This window comes from Poeciliopsis prolifica, unplaced genomic scaffold (genome assembly GCF_027474105.1).
Source record: "Poeciliopsis prolifica strain line A6 unplaced genomic scaffold, Auburn_PproV2 SCAFFOLD005, whole genome shotgun sequence".
NCBI lineage: Eukaryota > Metazoa > Chordata > Actinopteri > Cyprinodontiformes > Poeciliidae > Poeciliopsis > Poeciliopsis prolifica.
Window position 1 is genome coordinate 11,111,088 of NW_026562380.1, and position 21,383 is coordinate 11,132,470.

Consider the following 21,383-nt stretch of genomic DNA (forward strand, 5'->3'; position numbering starts at 1 on the left):
AACATAAAATATTTAAAGTCCTAGAAAAACAAACATAATTCAATTGAAATCCAGCGCTGGAGCCAGACCTTTGACTTGATTTATACACTGGGGATGCAATATTTTTTAGGTTAATATGCTAATGCTTCATGTTGAGATTAAATTCTCTCAGGTAATTTAGCAGAGCTGTAGGTTGATCAGACAAGATAACACATTTAACTCTCAATAAAGACATCCAGCTCTCTGGAGCCTTTCAGCTCATACTGAGTTGCAGCTTTAGGCTGTAACCCTAACATGTTTTTGAAAGAAGCACAGCAGTAGGCCTCATGTTTCCCACCAGCATCGCTTTCTGGCGCATGAGCTACACTAAACAGAGGCTGTTTTCCTACATCTTTGCACTGTCTTCATGTTTTCTGTGAAAAACTGTTAGAGCAGCATTTAAGAGGCAAAATGCAAAAAAAAAAAAAAAAAAAAAAAAAAAATCCCCCAAAACTCTGTATCACACTGCTCAGCTTTATGGACTTCGACAGTGTGATGTTGGAGCTGATGCTCTCTGGCTGACTCGCATTGTCAGACCTTGTTTAATAATTGGTTTAACAAAAGTTGGGATCAACCAGGCTGCGGTTGTGTGTGCTTTCTACTCCGTCCTAAACTGCTCGGTGTCTTTTCGTTGCAAAGGCCTGAAAGCTCTCTTTTGTAATGTGAGCAGCGTATTGAGACTTTTGACAAGAAAAGAACACACACACATACTCACGCACATTGAATTTGCAATGCTTTTAAAACTTTGTGACCTGAATATATTCCTTGCCTTATGTTTCCATGGCCTTGGCACTATAAGCTGACATTTTGCTGTAGTCAGCACTAAATGATGGATGTCAAAACACAGGTGATGCATTATGCATATAGCATTACAGATTTAGGGTGTTTACTTGTCACTTTGAGAAAATGCAAAAATGTGAAGTCATGTGAATTCGTACTGCTGTCACTTGCACTTGTATTTCATGGTTCTGTGCCGCACCATAAAAGGTTTTCAGGATACACTTCACCAATTTTATCGTAACAAAATGAACAACATATAAAATTTATGTCTGCCCATAGATGGAGGGATGCGAATGCTAAAGTTGCCTTTGCTGACCTCTAAAAGCACAGTAACTATCAGTTTTTAAGCAGGCATCTTGTTCACTTTGCTCTTTTTCTTTTATTCTTTCTCCTGATCCCCACTCTCCAACTGTGCAGAAAGGAGACATAAAACTAAATGTTAAATGAGCTGATATGAGTGGAATGTATAAATATAGAGACCTTGGTGACATGCTCATTCTTATGACACTTTTGAAGTAAAATACATTTAAAATTGGAGAAGATTCTATCGCCTTTTTCCCTTAATCATGTCTGTAATTTAATAAAAAAGGCACTACCCTGCAAGCCAAAGCAGCACATAGAAACATCTTGGTATATTTTTCAACTCTAAAATTTATGGTAACTAATTTGAAAAGTTTAACACAATCCACAGTTATCTTTTATCCACTGCAATTTCTGTCACAAAACCTACATAGATAAACCCAAATAGTTTGTAAAGCTTCTCTAATTTAGTAAAAAAGATAATACACAGATACACCCTTTACATTTGCCACTGTTTCTTGCCTAAAAATAAAGTTTACTAAAATGAGTTTTTGGTTGTTCTTTGTAACAATGTATTTCTGTCTCCAGGTTTCACGCCTCCTGGAATGGACAGGTCATCTCCAGACAGCAGCCCAGTACATGGCTTTGTGCGTCAGGCTTCGGTAACCACCGGATCCAACATCCCCATCATCACAGAGCTAGGTAAACCAGTTTCCACCCACCTCTAACACAGATATCGCATGCCATACTTTGTAACCTCAAATCAGGTCATAATTCATTCCCAGACATTGACAAACTGAGCTGATAATTCAATAACCTGATACTGCTATCAAAAGTTCCAACTCATTCAGTGTCAGACTGACTGAGGAATGCCTCATTTGGAATTTTTGCTTCCCTTCAATTCTATCTTAAGGTTTTTTTTCCCCCACCCCCATACATTACTCGATGTGGATAGTTGCTTTCAAACGACAAGTTGATTTGAAGATGTCAGGCCGGCACTTTTAGGACAAAAGCTCCATCTCCTGCAATTTGTTCACTAATGGACAAGAGAAACTCAGCTAGATGGAGAGAGTGAAAGAAAGGACAAAAAGTGCCTTGGTTGCAAAATATGTCCATTTATTAATAACAATGCCACTGGTTGTATTCCCACTGGTGAGGGGACTCATGAAACTTTCAGATCTCTAAGGGGCCTTCTCAAACACTAGAGACCAGCTACTTTGTCTCCCCTGACCCAATTAGGGAGCAATAGAGCGTGAGGCCAACTAAGAAAAGGCCAGACAGTGAAGGCTGCTACCTAATGCAACCTGGCCATTACCTGAATGGAGGTTCTCCCATTACACTTTCTTACCACGAAGATTATTGTCCAAGTCAGGTTGGAGTCACTCACTTTAATGGTAGCAAGTACTGGCGTTGCGCTGTTGCATTCTTTCTGGCAAGAATCAAATCTAGATGTGATAACATTGTCCTACGGTTAAGGAACAAGCAAGAGGGAAGAGTGCCTGGATGTCAAACTGGTACCATGTGCTATAATTACATTGTCATATCTTCAGGGTATAGTGCCAGGAGCAGATTAAAGCTGAAACATAAAAATACTCCCAATCAAAGGTGCATGATCAATTTTCCTTGCATGGAGTGTGAAGAAGGTTTGTTGGTGGATAAGACCTTGTTTATCCCCTGTTCTGTGCTACCGTGGTAAAACTGATTCCGGTTTTAAATGGTTAGTGCTGTGACACCTATGGCTTTGTATGCACTTTAATCCAGAGACATTGGAGAACCATGAGCAGAATTCTGGAGTTGACACAACAATACTTTGACAATTTTTTTTTAGAAAAGCCTTTGAAAGTGTTTCAATAACAACGGCATCTCTCCTCCTCTCTGCACTGTCTTATCACCATTAGCTAAACCTGGCAAACTATTGCCATTGGTTTCTCTCAGTCAGGAAAAAAAAAGTGGAACCAGCATACAAATGATAACAGAGCTGGGTAAGCTGAGCCTTTGTCCTCTGCTGCCGTCAGATCCCTTGCTCCACTGCTTGGCTCCTCATCAGCTTGTCTTGATTTATCTGGCTGCACTCAAGGCCCTCGTTGCTCCCATGGTTTCACTTTAAAAACATTTTTATTCTTTGTTCTAGTTGAAATTGACGGCCCTGTTGTTAATGACTTTGCCCTCCTTTTTTGTGTTTCCAATGCATCACTCGCCCTTTGATCACGTCTGGTCTGTCCTTGTGGCTGTTTTCATAGCAACATGCTACCCTGCACCTCCACTCCACTTCCCGTTCCTCTTCCAAACACTCTTGTATGCTGGACTGCCCACCTCTTACCCTATACCATCGGTCACTCCTTTGACCAATACCCAATTGATTCATTGTCACTTTGATTAACATTTTAGCTCTACATCTCACAGAAAATAACTAGGGATACACAAAAAATTGAGGTTATCATCAGCATTGACCAATTGTATTGACTTTTTAAGACATTGGTAAAGTACCAACTAGCATAAATAAAACTGAGCCGATATTAATACCTGATATACGTTTCCATCTTGCTGTCATTTGCGTATGTTCATTTTGAGGGAAGGGAAAGGGGTTGGCCATGAGGTGTTTTCATTGACATGTAATGAAAATGTGTAATAATGATGTAGTGGAGAACTGTGGGCTTCTTAACTGGAGATGAGAAGGAATGTCAGTGTTGTGGTTGTTGATTTTTTTTGTTTTGAAAGATGCTGCAAGGATCGAAAATACATTTATGATATATATGCAAAATAGCAACAATACTAATATTGGATATTGATATTGGCCCAGGGCTGCACAATGGCGCAATAGATAGCACTATTGCCTTGCAGCAAGAAGGTCCTGCAGCAAGATTCGCGGCGCCAGGTCTTTCTGCATAGAGTTGCATGTTCTCCCTGTGCATGCGTGTGTTCTCTCTGGGTACTCCGGCTTCCTCTGACAATCCAAAAATATGACTGTTAGGTTGATTGGTCTTTCTAAATTCTCCCTAGGTGTGAGTGTGTGTGTGCATGGTTGTTTGTCCTGTCTGTCTCTGTGTTGCCCTGTGACAAACTGGTGATCTTTCCAGGGTGTACCTTGTCTCTCGCCTGGAACGTTAGCTGGAGATAGGCACCAGCACCACTGCCGACCCCACAAGGGATACGGGTGTTAGAAAATGGATGGATGGATATTGGCCCAAATTCTATGATAAAACACAGTGGACCAACATATTTTTGGTTTTCATTAAAAAATGCCAAAATCATCAAGAAAAATAAATCTGTATGCAATGAATGTATATGTCATGTTTTAAAGTACAAACTTACTTTACATCACTGAAATAACTAATTGTTTGTTGAAATTCTAATTTGTTGTGATTCACCTGTAATGCTGATACCTCAGCCTAAAACCATTGAACCATTTCACTTAGCAGACCACATTTACACCTGATGTCAGAATGATAAAACTGTGTTGTTACCTGACTTTAATTTGAATTTCAGGGAACAGGTAAATATGTAAGTTTCTCAAACAATGATGATGTGACAAACACATGCATCAGGAAAACTCTGAAAGTCAAAGCATGATTTGATAAGTGCACGATGTCCATATGTGACACAATAGCCATTGTTGAAGTTACAGTAAATTATGATGAGAGATTTTCTTCAACAAAGAGATTTCTCTGGCAACGTCCTACTAAATTTGATCACTCTTGATTAAATGAAATACAGAGAGCAACATTGCTTAAGATATATTTCACAAGTGGTGTTATTAAGAATGACAAAATGTATTAAAATTGGGTCCTTCTGCAATGGTTACTACTGTGTTTGAAGAAAATGATGTACAGGAAATACTTCTGAAGCTGATTGTGAGAATGTCCTGCATGTTGTGTGAAGGAAACATTCTTTCATATTCAAACACTAAGCTGTCATTAAATATACAGCTCCATTTACATTTACTGAAATTTACGGCAGCATGATCTCACAGTAAAGAAAGTAAGCTAAAGAAAGTTATTTGTATCTATATAAAACACCTTTTATCACCATTTGAACTTCAACCCTTCAAACTATATTTAATATTTGTTAAAACCCATCAAAATATTAATGGAATGTTATTTTATGATCTCTTGTTTTCCTGGGGTATAAATATGATCTGACACTGTGACATATTTCTACTACTAAATTAACACTACTAAAGTAAGGGTGATGCAAATTTTTCTTCATAAGACATGAAATGAAAATGTAAGAAAATAGTTAAATTTTGCCTATTTGTACAGTTTAGTTAAAGCTAATTTGAGTTCCCAGTGGACTTTGAATTAATTATGTGTATTGATAAGTAAGAAGGAAAAAAGAGAGGAAGAAAAAAGTAGACAATTTTGAACCTTTTCTAATTTACATTGTCTAAAAGTTACATCTTAGTGTCCACCCATCAATCCATCCAAAATGTGTAGCCTGAAAAAAATCTGTTAATTAACAGCTATTCTTTTTATGTGAGATTATGCTACTGCAAAAAAATAAAATAAAAAATAAAATAAAAAAAGACAAGATGCTTTGCACCTTGTTTTTGTTTATTTAGTTTTGATCTTTTTTATGGTTTTTATTCAGGCCACAGTGTTTAGGCCATTGAAAAAAGTCACTTTTATACAAATTAATGCAATTTTCAACACAGTGATATATGTGTACCTGAGTCTTCCTTTTACATTACTCCCCAACACCCAAAACCAAGATAACCGGAAGTTCTACATTTATCTCAGATATGCTGCTGGGTGTGGCCTTCACTTTGACCTTATCTAACTCAAATTTCCTCCGGTCTCTCAGTGAATGACTCGAACGTTCAGTTCCTGGACCAAGATGATGACGACGACCCGGACACGGAGCTGTACCTCACTCAGCCCTTTGCCTGCGGCACCGCCTTTGCTGTCAGTGTACTCGACTCCCTGATGAGTGCGGTGAGCTTTTCAACATGCTGCAAAATTGCTGTTGTTTAACGTTTCACAGCATAGTTGGAGAACACAGTTTTCTGAGAGCCCTTTCAAAGTGACACACATTTTAAAAAGTCATTATGGATAGTAATATTAAACACTTCCAGTGCATCTGAAAAGTATTACAGCACTTCCCTTTTTCCAGATTTTGTTACATTACACTCATATTCCCAGCTGTGTTAGATTAACCTGTTTCCATGGAGGTTATTTGCAGAAATTTATACAAAACAAAAATAAATAAATGAAACAAATCACATTTACATAAGTATTCATAGCCTGAGCTAAATAATATTTTGATGAAGCTCAACCAAGCTGTTTTCGCCGATCATCCTTGAGATGTTTTTACAGCCTAAATGGAGTCCACCAGTCCAACCAAATGAACCCTCTTCTATCTTTTGACAACAGCAACACTTCAGTGGAGATAAAATTATGAAGGAGATGGAGGAAAGTCTTCTGTAAATCCTCTTCCCCCCATTTCACGAGCAACCATAATTCTTTCCCTCGCCATTCGCTGGTGTGATGACTTAATTCCTTTAGTCGTCCAGCTGAACGAGAGGTTAGGGGGCCGAGAGGTGCTGAGCTGCGCAGGGAGTAAAACAGGCGTCAGCTGTAGTCTAGAAGTGGTCAGAGGTGAAGCCGGCTAATGGACACTGCTCATCCATCATGAAGCTCTGCAGGCCTGTCAGGGGCCCAGAGAGAGGCGCTGCCACTCTGGCCTCACTGTCGAGTGACATCGGCTGTCTTGGCGCAAGGAAAAAGCCGGGCCTGAACAGCTTGAAGGACAAGTGAACCAGACACCTATAGAGGCCAGTCTAACTGGTTTCCCAGAAGAAAAAGGAGATATTGTTCAGCGTGTAGAACAGCACTCACACTAGAGTAGTGACAGTTTAAGTACTTTTGTTTTTCTGTGTGCAAAATGCCCATTTTGTTCACACCATAAAATCAGATAAATATTTGCATTTATGTAAAAAATAAAATAAAAAAATAAAACCACATAAAAGTTTTTTTTAAGTAAATAAAAGTATTTTGGTTTATTAGAAGACTTGAAAAACAAAAGAATCTCACAATGTGATCCAGAATTAATAATTGATTAACACACACTGTCCATCAGTGGAAGGTTTTTTTTCCTTTTCTTTAAAGGTAAGACATTCTTAACCAACTAACCTTGGTCTAAAAACAGCTTCAAGGAGCTATGCTGAAGATCTAAAGCTAAAGAATGAGCAAGGACTTTCAGAAATATACTCAGGCTAATCTATGCTAGGCTATACCAAACTAAATATCAGCTCTTTCATTTGTAGCAGGTTAGCAGGTTAGTGGAAAATGCTGGAGCACTTTTTAAAGTATATAATCTTGAAAGGTAAACTCAAACTTTTCTATCTGACTAACATATGAATTAAATAGAGTTCATGTTGTATTTTGGACTCAGAACTACTAGGAAAACTAGGCTTTTAAATGGAGCATATGAATCAGATATAATTTATATTTAAGACCCAAGGTTGATTCGGGGGCTATGAAGCGTGGCCTAAAAAATAAAGGGCAGCTTTCTTAATTTTTTTTCACTATTTCTCAATTGTGAGACTTAACACAGGGGAATATTTTAGGTTTTCAGGCAATGAAATATAGAGGTGAAAAATAATATCCCTAAGGGTCATCTGCTTCTTTGCAAGGAGACATGGTAAAGGTCAACATAACTGGCTGTCTGTTTATTCCCTTCTCATCTGACACCTCTTGAGTGGTGACTGGGGGACTATTTTCTTTTTAACACAAAACCCATCTGTGTTCTCTCCAGACATACTTCAACGATAACATCCTCACACTAATCCGGACACTAGTCACGGGAGGAGCCACACCAGAGCTGGAGGGCCTGCTGGCTGAGGAGAATGCTCTGAGAGGAGGCTACAGCACGCCACAGACGCTGGCCAACAGAGACAGGTGTCGCGTCGCCCAGCTGGCCCTGTATGACGGCCCGTTTGCTGACTTAGGGGTAAGCAAATGCTTTGAGCGGAAATGACAACGTTTTGGCATTACCCAGCAGCACACATCTGGTCGCCTCTGCTTGTCGCAATCCTTAATCCTATGCAAGCAACAGTAATCACAAAAAGCAGGCCTTGGTGGGCGTAGAACACTTTGATAGAGGACAAAGAGTGCTGCAAAGGAAACACCAAGTTGAATTAGTTCCAACCTGTTTTTACAAGGTTTTATTGTTATTCAGAGCTTCTAGTTCTGCAGATTTTTCCCCTCTAGAATAAATTATGGCTTGGTGCACAAACATTGTTGATTGCTGCAGGCTCTAGTGCTTAAAGTTGGCATTCACTTGGAATAAAAAGCAAGTAAAGAGCTGATTAATTTTACTGACAATGAAGGAGTTCAGAAGCTGACATTTTTCTTTTGTTGTTCACCAGGACGGTGGCTGCTACGGCGACTTGTTCTGTAAAGCCCTGAAAACATACAACATGCTGTGTTTTGGGATCTACAGATTAAGAGATGCTCATCTCGGCGCACCAAGCCAGTGCACAAAACGGTACTATGTCAGAGCTTTTTCTTCACCAGGGCTCATCATTATTGGGAATAAAATGAGACGTGTATCAACCTTTCCGATGTTTCTTGTTTTGGCCAGATATGTGATCACAAACCCCCCGTACGAGTTTGAGCTGGTGCCCACAGACCTGATCTTCTGCCTCATGCAGTTTGACCACAACGCTGGCCAGTCACGGACAAGCTTATCCCACTCTTCCCACTCCTCCCATTCCTCCAGCAAAAAGAGTTCCTCTGTGCACTCGGTGCCTCCCTCCAACCGTCAGAACCGCAGCAGTAAGAGCAGAGAGGCAAGAGAAAAACAGAAGTAGGTGCCACTTGTGTGTACTGTGTGCTGTTGATCTGCATGTTGTGTTTTACACGTGACCTGTGTGTTTTAGCTGTGTGTATTTGTGTGCAGGATGTGATGACAATGTAATGTGTGGTTTGTGCTGTTTTTATTTTTCTTCACAACCATCTGCATGCAGTTTTCACTCACTTCATAGCGATCATAACAGGAAAAAAAAAGCATAAAATCAATAAAACTGCTAGAAAAGCGGTTCACACTTGTTTCTTATTGATTCTTGGCATAGCATATAATTTAACTTCTTGCTTGGATGACACTGATTGTTGTTGGAAACAAGCTTATAGTAAAAATGTCATCATAACAAACATTTAGTATGTTGTTGGGTCCACCTGTTCTGTGTAGCTGTTTCATGTCTAACTTGGTGTATTTGTGCCGTTTGTAGTTGTTGTTTAGTGGTTATTTGTTCACATGATCAGTGCCTAGATCATGGTTGTAGTGTTCTGTGATGTACAGTGGGATATACTGAGAATAAAGTAAATCTGACTTTTAGACATACGACTCTTGATAAGGTCATTCACTATTAGCAGTGTGGATATTTTCTCAATCATGGTGCATCTGTTGTGCTTTTTTGCATGTCCATGTTTAACAAGGATTTATTTCCTTTTCTTTTTATAAGTCAGTTCTAAAATTATTTCAAGTTTAGTATAGGATTCTTACTTCTATTGCAGCACCCTCCACATTTATTAGTATCCCAGGCAAAAAAAGTGAAAGAACTCTTTAGAAAAATTTATATTTCCTTGAAGTAGGATAATCTCACACGAAAAAAAGTTGAAAAAACAAGTTTTCATATCTTGAAAACAAGATATGTTTGTTTTCAGTACTTTTGTCAAAATTATCTCGACCTAACCAATTACTTTAAAATGAATGTAACTTGCAAATGAAGCGGATTATACATTTGCTTAAAGCATCAGGATTTTTTTTATTAATAGTGCATTATGTCTTTAGTTTCCCTTGAGGATAAACATGAAGCAACCCAAAAATCTAGATCTCAAAAATGGAAAGACTAGAAAACATCTGATTCAAGTAAAGCATATATGTGTTGATCTAATGAAATGGTGAGTATCTAAACCTTCCCTTCCCTTTGAACATTTGCTGGATGTCCTGCTTGCACGTCTTTTCATCTATGACTGCACAAAAACAGCACTGCCGAGTGTTCCAACATTGTTCGGTCTGGACTGCTGAACTTTGGCATCAGTGCAAATTGCTACTGAAGACAAAAATAGCAACACAAAAGTCTACAGGGGAATGGATGAGATTTATCCTGTAGAGAAGACAAAGTCAGGAAAAAATATTTGAGGACAGGAACTTGAAGATTCAACAAACTGGCAATGTATGGAAATGTTTAAAAGTATTTTATCATGAGCCTAATGTGCCATGTAATCTACCTCAGTGAGGAGCAGCAACTCAAAAACCTAAATATAAAACATATGATATCTGACAATAATAAAATTAGACATTGCAACTTCTGATCCAAGTTTGCAATGTCTTGGATCAGACAGAATCTCAGGCAGATTGAGATTTTGTCCCCTTACTGAATAAATGTTTAGTGTTAAATGTTAGATTTAAAAAAAAAAAAAATGTGAGTCTGTTTTACTGCGAGAAATTATTAATTTATTATAAGCCATAAGTCAGGCGATGCAGATAACCGTGAAGGGTGCTGTATTTATTTTCTGCTCTTTCTCCCCTAAAATATTACGTTTGAGGTATGAAACTGTGACACAAGATACTAAAAGCATGCAGATTTGTTTTGATTACGCTCTGGATTTACCAAAATGAAGATGAGATATTCTCAATACATCTTGAAATTAAGATGTATTAAACTGCCCAAATGCAGAAGTAACAACATGCAAGCAATAAATAGAGTGGTTGGTCATTTTGTCCGTTGTGTATTGACTGTAAATATTACTTACTTACAGTAGATTACTTACCTCTTTTTCTGAAGTGCAACAAGGATGAATAGAATGGGCCAAGGTATGCAAGTTAACGATTCTGCATGACTTAGCAACTTTTACCTGGGGTTCTGCTTCATAACTATGTCCCCTGTGGATATTGTTATGACGAGGGGAGTTTGCTTTCTTTATTTTTCTTCTCCAGATGTTGAGCAAACCATGCCTCAGTTTAAGCTTTGCTTTCATGTAGAAAGCAAAATGTCTGCTGCTGCTCCTGCCTCCTATCTGCCATGACCAGGCCCATCTCCACATTGCATGAGGCTGAGACAATGCCCTCCCCACTTTTTGTGCATTTTTCTTAGTTGATGACCTAAGTATTCTTTTTCTCTGAAATGCATTCTTTTTAACATTATTTTTCATGCCCCCTTTTATGATTTGTTTGAACTTGGGATGATTTGCATTGTGTGAGAGGTCTGTGTGTCTGTGCATCTTCCCTCTTGTTTGAATGCTGTCAGACAACTTGTAGCAGGCTTTAAGATGTCACACATATGTTCTCAAGCAGTGTTGTAAGATACTGTTGTTTTTTCTAGCAACTGTTTAATTAAAGCACAGAATGGCAACAAGTTTTTTAGCTGTGCAAACTCACATGTTAACTCACATGTAGGTCAGACTCATTTATTTCTCCCCCTCCGTGATGTAGTGAATTTATTACCGTTTCACAGAATTTAAAAGAAAGTGTGTCCAGCCCTGTGCCATCGGTCACACTGAGAAAGTGGGAGGTGTGACCAATTTAAAGTTTATATTAAAGAGAGGGATATGAGTCTGTAACTTCCCTCCTTCTAACCCTGTTCACCTGTTATGCTGGTTAGAGGCAACATCACTAAGTTACCGTATCAACAGCAGACTGCGGAGAGAGATGGCAGACATCTTGCTTCACCTCGGGCACGATTCTACACATCTAATGTCTGTGCTCTAACACACAGCCCTGCAGTCTTAAACTTGCTGATGCACACCCAGACACACGCAACCTCACGTGCAAGCCAACACACACAGATACATTTCTCCACCTAGCAAAGTTAAAACTTGTTGTTACAACTTAAAGCTGACAAGAAAATGTGAGAAGTGGACAAGGGTTTGCAAACTTCTGACAACTGGCAATACACTCCTCACTCACCTCAGAAATGTACTTATGTTCTTTTAAACATGGAAAACGTGTTTCTAAAACAATAAATCTTTTGCTAAATCTGTGAACTCCAAATTGGTTTTAGATTAAAGACTTGTGATTATGATAAGCTTATGTTAATCAGTGTTTCTTGGCCTACCTTTTCGAGGCAAACTATTTTCCAAGTGTAGCAGGTTTCATTCCTTCAAAGGGCTTTTGCAAGGCTTAGTAGAAGCTGTTGACATAATTTATCCATATTAATTGGCTGCATTAGAGCAGGAAACCTACTAAAACAAATAGGGCAGTTCACCCTGAGAAGCAACACTACTGCAAACTTTCGCTTCAACAGTTTCCCTTCCTACTAGCTTTGCTCGGTTGATTTCTTTTGTATTAACTAACCACAGTGTCAGTATACTATTACTTTTTACTTCCAGCTAGTTATATGCAAAAACCCCACCCAAAAAACACAAAAAACAATACAAAGTTAAATTCTTCCTAACCATGACCAATTTAGAAACAGCATTAAATTGAGGTCTTTCTAATGACTTTAAGTCTCTGTGCTTTAGTGGCATGTGCTCAGAAAGTAGTGGCAAACACCTTTAGTATATTCTAGGTTCTAAATGTGAGCGTGGACTTACTTTGGCATTATACTTTTAAAAATCCATTAAATATTGCACATTTTAACCAGAAACATAAGACTGGGGAAAATTACAATGATTGCAGGCAACCCTAAGTGCAAGTATAAAAAATCTATACACAATAAGACATCGATGATCGTTAATCTATTAATAAACAATTCAATGGCATAGTCAGGTTTAAAACAAAAATTAAAACTGTTGCATCCAGTTGTCTGACTAATATCAAACAATACTAATATTTAGAATCAGAGTTCTCATAACATTATTAATGTGTGCATTATCTTCATTCTTGGATGTAATATATGGTAGGCTTTGATATTCTTAAACAGTTGGATGACTTTTATTGGTACTTAATATCTTAAGTCAATATTGGTGACCAATATGTTAAAGCTCACAGACATATTAGGACTACGTGACAATAGAAACAACATAAAAACTGAGGACAATCTGCAACAACTATATTTACCACAACATTCTACAACAATACATACATTTCTGTAATGGTACAACCTAAACTTCTTGAAGCAAGAGGTTTGCTACATAAATTAAAAATGTTATTCTTAGTTCTATATTTTGGTGGAAATCAAAATCTGTTTAAGATAGATGTCTTAAAGCCTGTACACATAACCAAACGTTTCACTCTGTAGCACTAAAGCAACTATATTATTACTGTCTTTTATCCAACTGAAATTGATATTTTCACATGTGCTTTCAAAGATGTATTGAAAATGTATGCCACTGTGTGAACTTCAAATTGGCTTCCAATTGTTTTATATACCTTACACTTTGAGATTAACTGCCAAACAGTGCCATGCCAATACTGATCTCACTTAAACTGAGGCATTTTGGTTGTAAGTGACCTGTTGTTGCAAATGTTTCCAAGCTAACTTGTAGTTTTCTTCCTCTTCTGCCTTGTTTTCTTCAGAAAAGAAATGGTTTACAGATGAACCGGAAAATGCCTACCCAAGGAACATTCAGATCAAGCCCATGAGCACTCACATGGCCAACCAAGTCAACCAATACAAATCCACTAGTAGCCTGATTCCACCAATCAGAGAAGTTGAAGATGAATGCTGAACAGGGGCAGGAGGGTTTCATTGCTTACTCGCCACACATCTGTGCGCTCTGTCTGAAGAGACGAACCGAGATCATCAGTGGAGATGTGATGATAATACCGACATGGGTATTGAAGACTGACACATTTTTCTTCACTCTTTCTTCCAGTCAAGGGTCGGACAAAAACACAGACAAGAAAGGACCTCCTGTGTGTATACCCTAAATGTTAATTCCATACTTTGGACTCTGTTTAATTTACACATGTATCCATAAAATGTACATAATGACAATCAAATAAGGATTGTACAGCCCCTTCCCTCTAGCACTTTTTTGGAATTATTTTAAGAATTGACAAGAAAAAAAAAGTACTTCCTGTTATTCTTTGCAATAGTTCACTTCTTCATAAGACCATGGATTAAGGTGGTGAATTGTTATTGGAGAATGAGGATTCAAGCGATAAACTGACAATATCATCTCCCAAAGATCTACCCAGATGCGTCGCGCAAAAACCATCTGGGTTCATCGTCATCATATCTTCTGTCTGCTTCTGTTTTATATTTGCACTAAAACCAGAAAAAAAGGCTTTTTTTGACAGAACAACAGGAAGCATCACCCCCCCAGCAGTAAATTGTCTCAGAGGAGATTTGCATATGGATGGAATGAAGGAGGAGGAAAAGAAAGGGAAGGAGTGCTGGGCTTTGGATGCATACTAATCTTGTTCTTCGGTTGTTATCCATCATGTTGTTACTTATGGTTTGCAGATTTACCTTGAATCATCACTTTGAGCAAGAGCATTCCAGCCCTGCAGAACATAATCACCTTGCAAAGCAGAAATCTATTAACTCAGAGAATGGTGCAATGAAGGTTCATGCTTTCTTGAAAGACAACTCTGTACCCATATGTTTTCTGCAGATATGTCAAATACTGAGGCTGAGATTCATATTCAACCTCACATGTGTGCCTAATCCCTGTTTATAGCACACAGTGGCGGTTCCTACACAAATGGTACCCAAGGCAAGGCCCTTCCTCTGGATCCTCAGAGGAATAAAAGGAAAATGGAGCAGAATATTTCAGCACTATTCAGTGAATTTCTGTCCAGTGTAGAAATGTACTGTTCAGGTGTGATCAGCTTAAGATTTTTGGATTTTCAACAAATCCAGTGAAGATCAAACAAAAATGATGAAATTGGTTTTTAATTTAACATAATCAGACATTTCTATAGTGTGTTTTAACTCCATCTACACTGCACAAAAAAAAAAAAAAGTACTTGGTGGCATTCGCTAAATGTTGACTGGCTGTGCAAATAAACAGCAAACCCAGAATGCTCCATATAGTGTGTTACCCTGCCCAGTGGGCCATAGTCCACTTAAAAAACCGCCACTGTTAACACAAACACTATGGTGTTTGCATTATCCATCATCCGTTAAGTTTTGTGTGTAAAAGTGTGCATCTCAGCCACTTGTATCTCCTGTGTCAGTGTAAAGCATCCACCCTCACCGGAATGTATGCACTGGTGCAGCCTGGAGGGAACTGCATGTATGATCTTAGTACTAAAACAAAGCTACTAACAATGATAAAAACTAGAGGATTTGGATCTACAACTAGTCAAGTTGCATTAAAGTTAATGAAAGATCCCCAACTATGGTTGGTCTAGCATGAACAGCAGCTGATTGGCGTTCCCAAACATATCGCCGTGGCATCTGCGGCAGACTAGGGATCAAAAAGAACAGTGATGCATTTTCTGAATGGTTTTTTTTTTTTTCTTTTTTTCCCTCGTGTCACTCTAAAGTTGGTCTCTGTAGCAGAAAATGCCACATAGCGCATTATAGTGGGCATCAATAGGCCCTTCTCTGATCTGAGCCACTGCCTGGCACAAGGTTGGCGCAGAGGCAGTTATGAGCTTGGATGTTCTCTGCAGCCAATCCAGATGTCACATCCCTCAAAAGTTTCAGACGTTAACCAGCTGCACTCTATCCTGACAACCATAGTTGGGAGAAATGCAACAAGTCCACAGACAACATTGAAGTAAACTGAAGATGTGCTTGTGTTCCTAATGGCGGCCTGCTTACGCCTGTAGATCCAAATCCAGCTGTTATGGACTAAGCCTCGTTGGAAATGTGGTGGTGAATTTCTAGATTTAAACTTTATTTTATACCATAAACATAACAGATTTATATTTATTTTTCTAACAAATAACCTAGAAGGAATTGCGTTGGAAGATAAATATTCAAAATCTTTAACATATCAAATGAGTTTAAAAAAATCAAAAGCTCTATTATTTTCACAATCCATTAAATTCCGTCATCCGCTGCACCCTCTAACTAACAGACTGCATCGCTCCGGAGCAGACAAAACTCACAGCTCGGCTCCAATGAGTGCATGCAAAAATGAACTTGAGCTCACCTTATGCATAGTTCAGGTGCATTATGTCTATGAAATCATGTGTAAGGGTAGGTGGAGGTGAACTATGTTTTGGAGGGGGGAAGGGAATTCAGCAACTGGAGTGAAAAGTCAAAGAAGAAGTTGCTCCCACCGTGTCCAGGCCAGAACTAACTGGAGACATGTTTGACCTAAATTAGGTCTCTTGTGTGGGGAAAGAAGATGCGAAAATTACAGCACAGTGTGCTAGTGTTTTCATGAGACAAAATAATTTAATAAAATAAATAAATATGCCTGGGGGATGCTGTTTGTTTACTGCAGTGATTCTCTTCTCTGTAGATTGTAAAGGAAAAGTAACTCCAAACATAGGAGACCCTTTTGGAATATGGAAAAAATATATATATATTGTGCTAAATATGTTTGTGTAAACTCAACCCATGATATAGAGCACACGTCTTTCTCAAACAAAATGATCCGAGCTTAAGTGTTTGTCTATTGGGTGTAACTATAATGGCGCTTCATACACATTGTCCTGAAGTGAACTTTTGGAACTGTGATTACATCATTGTCACACATTGTAGCAAATAGATTTCTTAAAAAAAATGTGAGTAAAATATTTGTAGAATTGGGATGTTTATAGCAGATTTGCTAGCCTGAACGCTAAGAAATTATTAATGTGACAATGAATCAAACTGAATTGACAAATTTAATAATAATAATGAAAAAATAAATAAAATCTTGGGTTTTACTGAAGAATGCAGAGACTATTTAAGGAAAAGTAAGATGTGGTTAAAAATCTGCGATAGAAGGTAGTACCAATTCAGCAATGGTTATCAAAAGAGAGAACATTGTTAGCTTTCCTGGGTTTTACTTTGTTCTAATCCGAGATTTACATTCCATTTTGTCAGCTTGTCATTATCTGTCACAAACTGTCACAACTGCTTCTGATTTGTTTACAGGGAACCTTTAAGGGATTTAATGCTTCAAACTGACAACACATGAATTTATTTTCCATATACTTAATGACTGTGCGTTTTCTACCTGAGCCCCCATCATGCAACTCATTCGAACTAGCGTTATGAACAACAGTGGATTAAGATGTGTCTTCTTACGCTGTCAACAATGTCTATGTATTGTATACCTCGAAACTTTTTTTTTTAAGTGCCATGAATCTTTAGTTTGAGCGAGCATCCTTCAGTCATCCAGTCAAGTCCAAGTGCTTGTTTTCTTATTTCCTCCCCCCACCCCCAACTGTGAGAAACAGTCTTGTACTGACATGGAGAACATCCAAGCCATCAATGCCTCCATGCCAGTACAGTGCCAGGCAGTGCAGTAGGTCAGAAGAAGGGCCCAGAATTAAGTCCCACTAAAGCGAAAAGTGGCATTCAGGAGGTTGGACCAGAGAGTAGAAGGAGTTAGAACCTACAGAGGTCAAATCATGCATATTGTCTCTGCTGTAGGTCTTGTCACAGTGTGCAGTGAGATATGGATGACTGAAGGATTCACACACAAGACTGTAGATGTTGCTTCACACATGGTTTTCAACTTCAGTCTGAGATCAAATAATATGTTAATGTGGCAGTATGTTGCATTAGTTTTATTCTCAGTATTATTGTTCAGATTTTTTTTTTTAGCCGTAAAAGATGGATATGATTTATTTGCAGGACATTGTACTAGGTATGATATATAAGATGGGGAACGGAGGTAGGTCTCAAGTCTTAATAACACATTAAAGTTGCGTTCAGCACTTTTGTCCAAATATATGTTGCTTTTTATCATTTCAGGAAGATTTCAGAATATTACTGTTGATTATCCCAGGTAGGAGTTGTTGACATATTGTCATTGCAGCATACAGGAGTTTGACATAGCATTCTAATTAGTTTGGATGTGTTTTAGATATGAAGGATAAACGGATTATTTGATGGTGCTGAGTTGATCTACCTGACTCTGTCAAATATAATCTGCGGATAAATATTCTGTCTTGTACAAAAAGTTTGTACATAGATTGTACATGGTTTCTTTTTGTATTTTCTCAAATTAAAATGGATGTATTTGTGTTCTAAGGTTTGGATCTCTGTCTTTTATTCTTACCAGAAACGTCCCTATGTAGTTCACTTTTTCTTACCATTTTATTCTACACAGAAGGGACCATAGTATAGTAATTTACTAAAATTTGCAAATGAATAAATATGTATGGAGGTATATTCAGTACACAGAATATATATACTTTTATGGACAGGGGTGTGAATTATTTTACACATCTTGTTCCAAATAAAATCAGACTGCTTTTTGCTGGCACCAGATTGAATTAGTTATTATAAAGGGCCTCCCCCTTCAGGGAACAGTTTGAAAATTGATAGCTTGTTTTTATGTGCAGGACTTGCAAAAAACATTCTATAGGTCCATCAGATTATTTTGCAAAGTTTTCCTGAACCTTTACATTAATGTTCTTAGTAAAACAGATTCAGTTATCTGCTTGTCTCCACTGCAGTGCCCATCTGACTGAAACACTATTAATACATTTTACATCTTTCAAGGCAAAGTGGTCAGGAGAACAACCTTTTACATAAATTGTGTTCACTAAGGATTAATTGGAACCATTCTCTGAAATATTTTACAAGCCAAGTTGTCTGTGTCACACATTGCTTCACATCAAACAAAGTCAAAGCAGAACTTGAGTTTTTTTCAATAATACAGATGTATGTACATGTAATGTTAATAAAATGTAATGTGTGTTTTAACTGGACTCTATAAATATTGTCAGGGTCTTTAATCTATACAGCAGATGATGACATATGCACCAGTTTAGAGTTCCTACACAGTCTGGAGGAAAAACAATAGAAAATGTTAAATCGTTTGTAATTCTGGACTCCTTTTCACTTCCCATTATTCCCATCTATCCAGGAGCACACTGGAATTAAAACTATAGAGACAAGTGTCTGGAAAAGTGCAATGTTTTTACATAAACATTAATCCAGAGCCCTGTCAGTTGTACACAGTACACAAAGCTAATGAAAGTATTGGTGTTGTTTGTGGCCCACATGACCTTTTTGCAAAAAGGAAAGAAAAAAAATAAACACATTTGCAAGAAGGGCCTAGTGCAACCTTGGACTGGCTCTGCATGACATTGACATTACTGAACTATTACACTAGGATAGTTCAGTATGTTTGGTATGGGTATAAGCCTGTTTTTATGTGGCTTGAATCAGAATTTTGGTGATAAGAGAAATGATACTGCCTGTGTGTGTTTACATGTCATATCAGGACATAGTGTGTGCTGCAAAAATATCACAGGAAGACATTTGGAGAAGGAGACCCTGACCTTGAGGATCAGATTCAGATTAATGCTCATTGTAGTTTATCAATCCTCCTCCTGCTCCCCCTGCCAAAAGTTGCTGACCCCACCATTCAAGCTGCACCACCTATCCGCTTTTCCATTGGCTCTGGTGTTATTCTTGATTTATATTTGCTGACATGCTATTAGCTGCTCCATCACGTTCACCTGTCAGGCTGTCAATCAGGTTGGCATGCACGGTGATGGGTGGGAATAGTATTCTGTCCATGCTGGCTCATATATCTGCACAGAGACAACAACCACAGATGAGCAAAGGACATCTCCGGAGGTATCTCGCTATCAGTTCACATCAGGATGCTTAGCTTCTCAATGTTGATTCTGCCCACAGATATAGTTATTTAAGAAGCAAATGATTCAATGAGGAAATAATCCTCTTTTCGCCATGTTAGAGCAATAACGTGTCAAAGCAAAGCCTGCAAAGATAAGAGTATCATTAGACAGAACTAAAGTTAAAGAACAGTTAACGTTGGCAAGAGCAGATTTGCACCTCCAACTTGATTTTGTTTTTGCAGTTAAACACATACAACATTGCAGGAAAAGTTTTGACTTGATTAATCATGGTTCCCTTTCTGTACACCATATAAACAGAGGTGTGTATACTTTTGAAAAGCTGTGCCATATCTCATTAGAAATTCTTCAAACATGTTGAAATGACCTGTATGTTAGAAAAAAATAATTAAATAAAAATATCAGAGGACATCTCTTACATCTCTGAACCTTGGTCTCCTCCTCCTTCTTTATACATCTGAGCTGAAGTGTGCAATTTCACACTCCAATGTCAAACAGCTGCTCAAGAGGAGAACACATGACCCACCCTGGCATTTGTCCTCATTTCTCTCTCAAATGTGCAAACACTATTACCCTTGGGTTATCTTAAGTGGTGTGGTGAAGATTCTCAGCCTCTTCTGTCCGCTTCTTGCCAGACAACACCATCAAAATCCAGCAAGCGAAGAGGACAGAGCAAGTCTGAAAGACAGAGTGAGGTGGAGTGAGAATGCGATGAAAATGGAGCAGATGTTAGTGTGGCGGCTGATTTGTGGGCCTGATAAGGGGGTGCTACACGAGGCAGCTGGAATTGATGGCTTGTTAGTGAGGACAGGCCCCCTCTGTGAGATGTTTTCAAAATGATTGATTTACAATAAAGTGGCTCCGGGTGTGCGCATGCAAGCAGAACTGATGCAGATCGATCCCACTGAAATTGATTGATCAGCCATTTAGCTTGGCAGTGTGTTTACCGAACGAGGCTGAGCAAGACCCTACTCAAGGCATCCTCCCTGGCCATAAAGCAGAGGAGAAATGCCGCCTTGTGGGGCCCCCAGTCTCATTTCTCTGCCGGTGGCAGGGAAAACAAGCCCTATCAGAGCACGGCCCATAAAAATGTAATCAAACAGTGAAAAATACCAGCATAAACATTTACGATTATGTACTTTATTCTGCCATCAAAGCGTCCTGCTGCAACTTGGAGATAGTATGCCTTCAGAAATAATGACCAACCTGCTCTATGCAAAGAGCAGAACAGCGGCTGCCTTATCATAGTGTCACATTGAGACTTTCAGAAGGAGGCATTGAAATAACTTCTCACAGCGGATTTCAGTAAACAAGCAACCGCACTTAAAGCTGACACTTCCAACAACCTTTAGCCTTGCTTTTTTATTATCTTGGAGATTACTTCTAAATGTAATGCTGAATAGCCCTCAAGCATTAAAGTACCTTGTACTGTACATAAATTGTATCTTCAGTAATTTTAACAAACAGTGCCTAGAAGGATCTCTGCGTGTTTTATAAGAAGTTTTACAGATGAATAAAGCACAAGGACGGCATTTACCATGCGGCCCCGCTGACCTTCCTTCACTTCCTTCCTGCCAAAACAAAGCTCTCCACCACTCAGCAGAGGATTTAAATCACCTGTGCTCACTCTCCTCATCCTGTTATTTAGATAATTGCCAACAAGAGTGAGCTTT

The 21,383-nt window shown here is 38.5% G+C and overlaps 1 protein-coding gene across 18 annotated transcripts in view; it reads left to right on the plus strand.

The window, feature by feature from the left end:
* The window catches only part of kcnma1a (potassium large conductance calcium-activated channel, subfamily M, alpha member 1a), a 145,953-nt gene extending 127,823 nt beyond the window's left edge, over positions 1-18,130 (plus strand). For 10 of the 18 annotated variants that reach the window (XM_055029966.1, XM_055029950.1, XM_055029951.1 and 7 more), the window contains 7 exons: positions 1,687-1,800; positions 5,899-6,029; positions 7,852-8,046; positions 8,465-8,583; positions 8,680-8,904; positions 10,886-10,914; positions 13,558-18,130. In XM_055029966.1, coding sequence (XP_054885941.1) covers positions 1,687-1,800; positions 5,899-6,029; positions 7,852-8,046; positions 8,465-8,583; positions 8,680-8,904; positions 10,886-10,914; positions 13,558-13,709 — 965 coding nt within the window. In that variant the 3' untranslated portion in view covers positions 13,710-18,130. Of the gene's footprint in view, positions 1-1,686; positions 1,801-2,996; positions 3,081-5,898; positions 6,030-7,851; positions 8,047-8,464; positions 8,584-8,679; positions 8,905-10,885; positions 10,915-13,557 lie in introns of all 18 variants that reach the window. The other 8 variants (XM_055029967.1, XM_055029960.1, XM_055029961.1 and 5 more) reach the window with 3 other exon arrangements.
* Positions 18,131-21,383: the final 3,253 nt, after the last annotated feature.